At 51.1% G+C, this 2,064-nt stretch overlaps 1 protein-coding gene across 1 annotated transcript in view; it reads right to left on the bottom strand.

Annotated features, from left to right (window-relative positions):
• Positions 1-1,496, bottom strand: part of Dnajc27 (DnaJ heat shock protein family (Hsp40) member C27) — a 26,455-nt gene extending 24,959 nt beyond the window's left edge. Inside the window, exon 1 of the mRNA XM_005360866.3 lies at positions 1,228-1,496. Coding sequence (XP_005360923.1) covers positions 1,228-1,317 — 90 coding nt within the window. The 5' untranslated portion in view covers positions 1,318-1,496. The remainder of the gene's footprint in view (positions 1-1,227) is intronic.
• Positions 1,497-2,064: the final 568 nt, after the last annotated feature.

Below are 2,064 nucleotides of genomic sequence, written 5' to 3'. Positions count from 1 at the left end.
CCACCACCACCCGGCGAGACAAGGTCTTTCTTGGGACGTGCGGCCTGCGGCTCACTGACTCGGCTAGGATAGTTGGTCAGTGAGGGCCAGGGATCCCCCTGTTTCTGCTTGCCCAGCACTAGGATTCAGAAGCCTGTGCCACTAGCTCAGGTTTTTGCAGGGTTCTAGGCATAGACCTGTTCTCCATGCTTGCCCAGCACTGACTCTCCCAACTTTCTTAGCTTTGTAAACCAGAGTTGAAACATAGTTAATAGTCAATACATGTTAAATTTCAACAAAGGTTTGGTTAACACATTCACAATGGTACCTAAGTAGTAGAGGGGGGAGCTAAACAGTAAAGCACTAATAAATATTCACTGAACGTCTTCTAAGTGCAGAGTACTGGTTTAAATACTCCCATCAGTAGGTCTTCTGCATTTGGGAGAGTGTAGACTCCGCTTCCAATCCCCCTCCCTGTCACTGATTTGCCCACTTTGGGATTCTTAACCAACAGCTTCCTCTCATTAAGGGAGAAAACTTGAGTAAGAAGAACAGGCATCTGAATTCATTTGGGAAAAGTCTTAGGTCACCACTGCCCATCGGGGAGGAAGTTTAATAGCTAATACACAGCAGATGGAACACACAGAAAGACGGTTTAATAAACAAACAAAGAAATGGATAGATGGATAAATGAATGAATGAATAAAGGCTTCTCTGTGAAAATGACTTGACAGCATGAGAAATTTATAACAAAAACAACGTAAGATCCTGGGCGGCCAGGGCATGTTCCCTGAAATGCAGTAGGTTGTTGTGTTCTGGTGATGGGAATGTCACTGTGCCCGGAGACATTTTTCTGAATCTATCACAGACATCCCTTTAAACGCCACAGCCAGGAGGCAATGACTCTCCCCACCTTCATGTCTTGGACCCCTCTTTCGGAAAGCAAATTTGATATCTAAACTATAAATTTGGGACCTAGGCCTCTTTACTACCTTCGAAATATAGTCAAAGGTCAGAGGCCACCCCGGCACCTTCTTGTGGGCGGTGACGTTAGTAAAGAGCCTGCAACCCAAAGGTCAAAAAGGTCAAGATACTTTTCGTCTGGAAGCTGCAAGGCCCCGGTGAGCACAGAGAAGCTCCCTGAGCAGTGATGAGGCGGGGCTTCGGGCTGTTGAGTGGCTACTCTCTCAGCCAATGGTCATGTCTTTCCGCAAGCGGCGGCCCGCCCCTCGCACCAGCGATACTCACTTTCCCCACTTCGGCGTTGCCCATGGAGATGACTTTGATGCGGAGGGACTTGGCTGGCTCCTTCCGCTTCGGCGGCACGTTGGCCTCCATCGCCCTCGCTCTGCCGAGGCTGCCGGTTCCGGTGTCCTTATGCACCCAGCCAGCCCGTCCCTCAGGCCTCCTTGCCCAATGGCGGAGCCGCTGTGCTCGTCACCGCCCTGGCTCCGTGGCTCGCCATCCCCACCGCTGCCTGGCCACGGACCGTCGCGGGCGGTTGGGAAGCGGCGAGCCGCGGAGGGCGAGCGGAGTCTCGCGATGACAGCGCGCCATGACGTCATTGCGGGGCTCGGGAGGACTGGGTCTCGGGGTCCTGGTGGGCCAGGGCGACGTGGGCGACGACACCTGGAAGTCGGGGCTTCTTTGCTTGGCCCAGGGTTGGTCTACACTTAGTGGCAAAAAAAAGAGTGAACGTCACGGGGAGTTTCTGAAATTTAGTGTAAGGCCCAGGCACGCCAAGAATTCTAAGCAAGCTATGGACTTTTTCTTTCTTTCTCCATCATTACAGTGACCCCTCAGTTTCTGCAGGGGACTGACCTCCCAGGATCGCAGTGGATTCTGCGAATGTTCAGTCACATAGAGATGGCGTAATTAGCAGGGTGTCCAGGCAAATGCTTTCATCCTGGAGGCAGAGGCAAGCGGGTCTCTGTGTTTTCAAGGCCAGTGGGGCTATATAGTACAATCCTGTTTCAGACAAACAAAAAAATATATATAATCTTTCGGTAACCGTATAATCTTTATCTAACATATGCATGTTCTCAGCCTCCTTTAAGTCACCTCTGTGTTACTTGTACTTCTGGC

The sequence above is a fragment of the Microtus ochrogaster genome, linkage group LG3 (assembly GCF_000317375.1).
Source record: "Microtus ochrogaster isolate Prairie Vole_2 linkage group LG3, MicOch1.0, whole genome shotgun sequence".
NCBI lineage: Eukaryota > Metazoa > Chordata > Mammalia > Rodentia > Cricetidae > Microtus > Microtus ochrogaster.
Note: the sequence above shows the minus strand (reverse complement) of the source record. Positions and strands in the feature narration are given on the sequence as shown.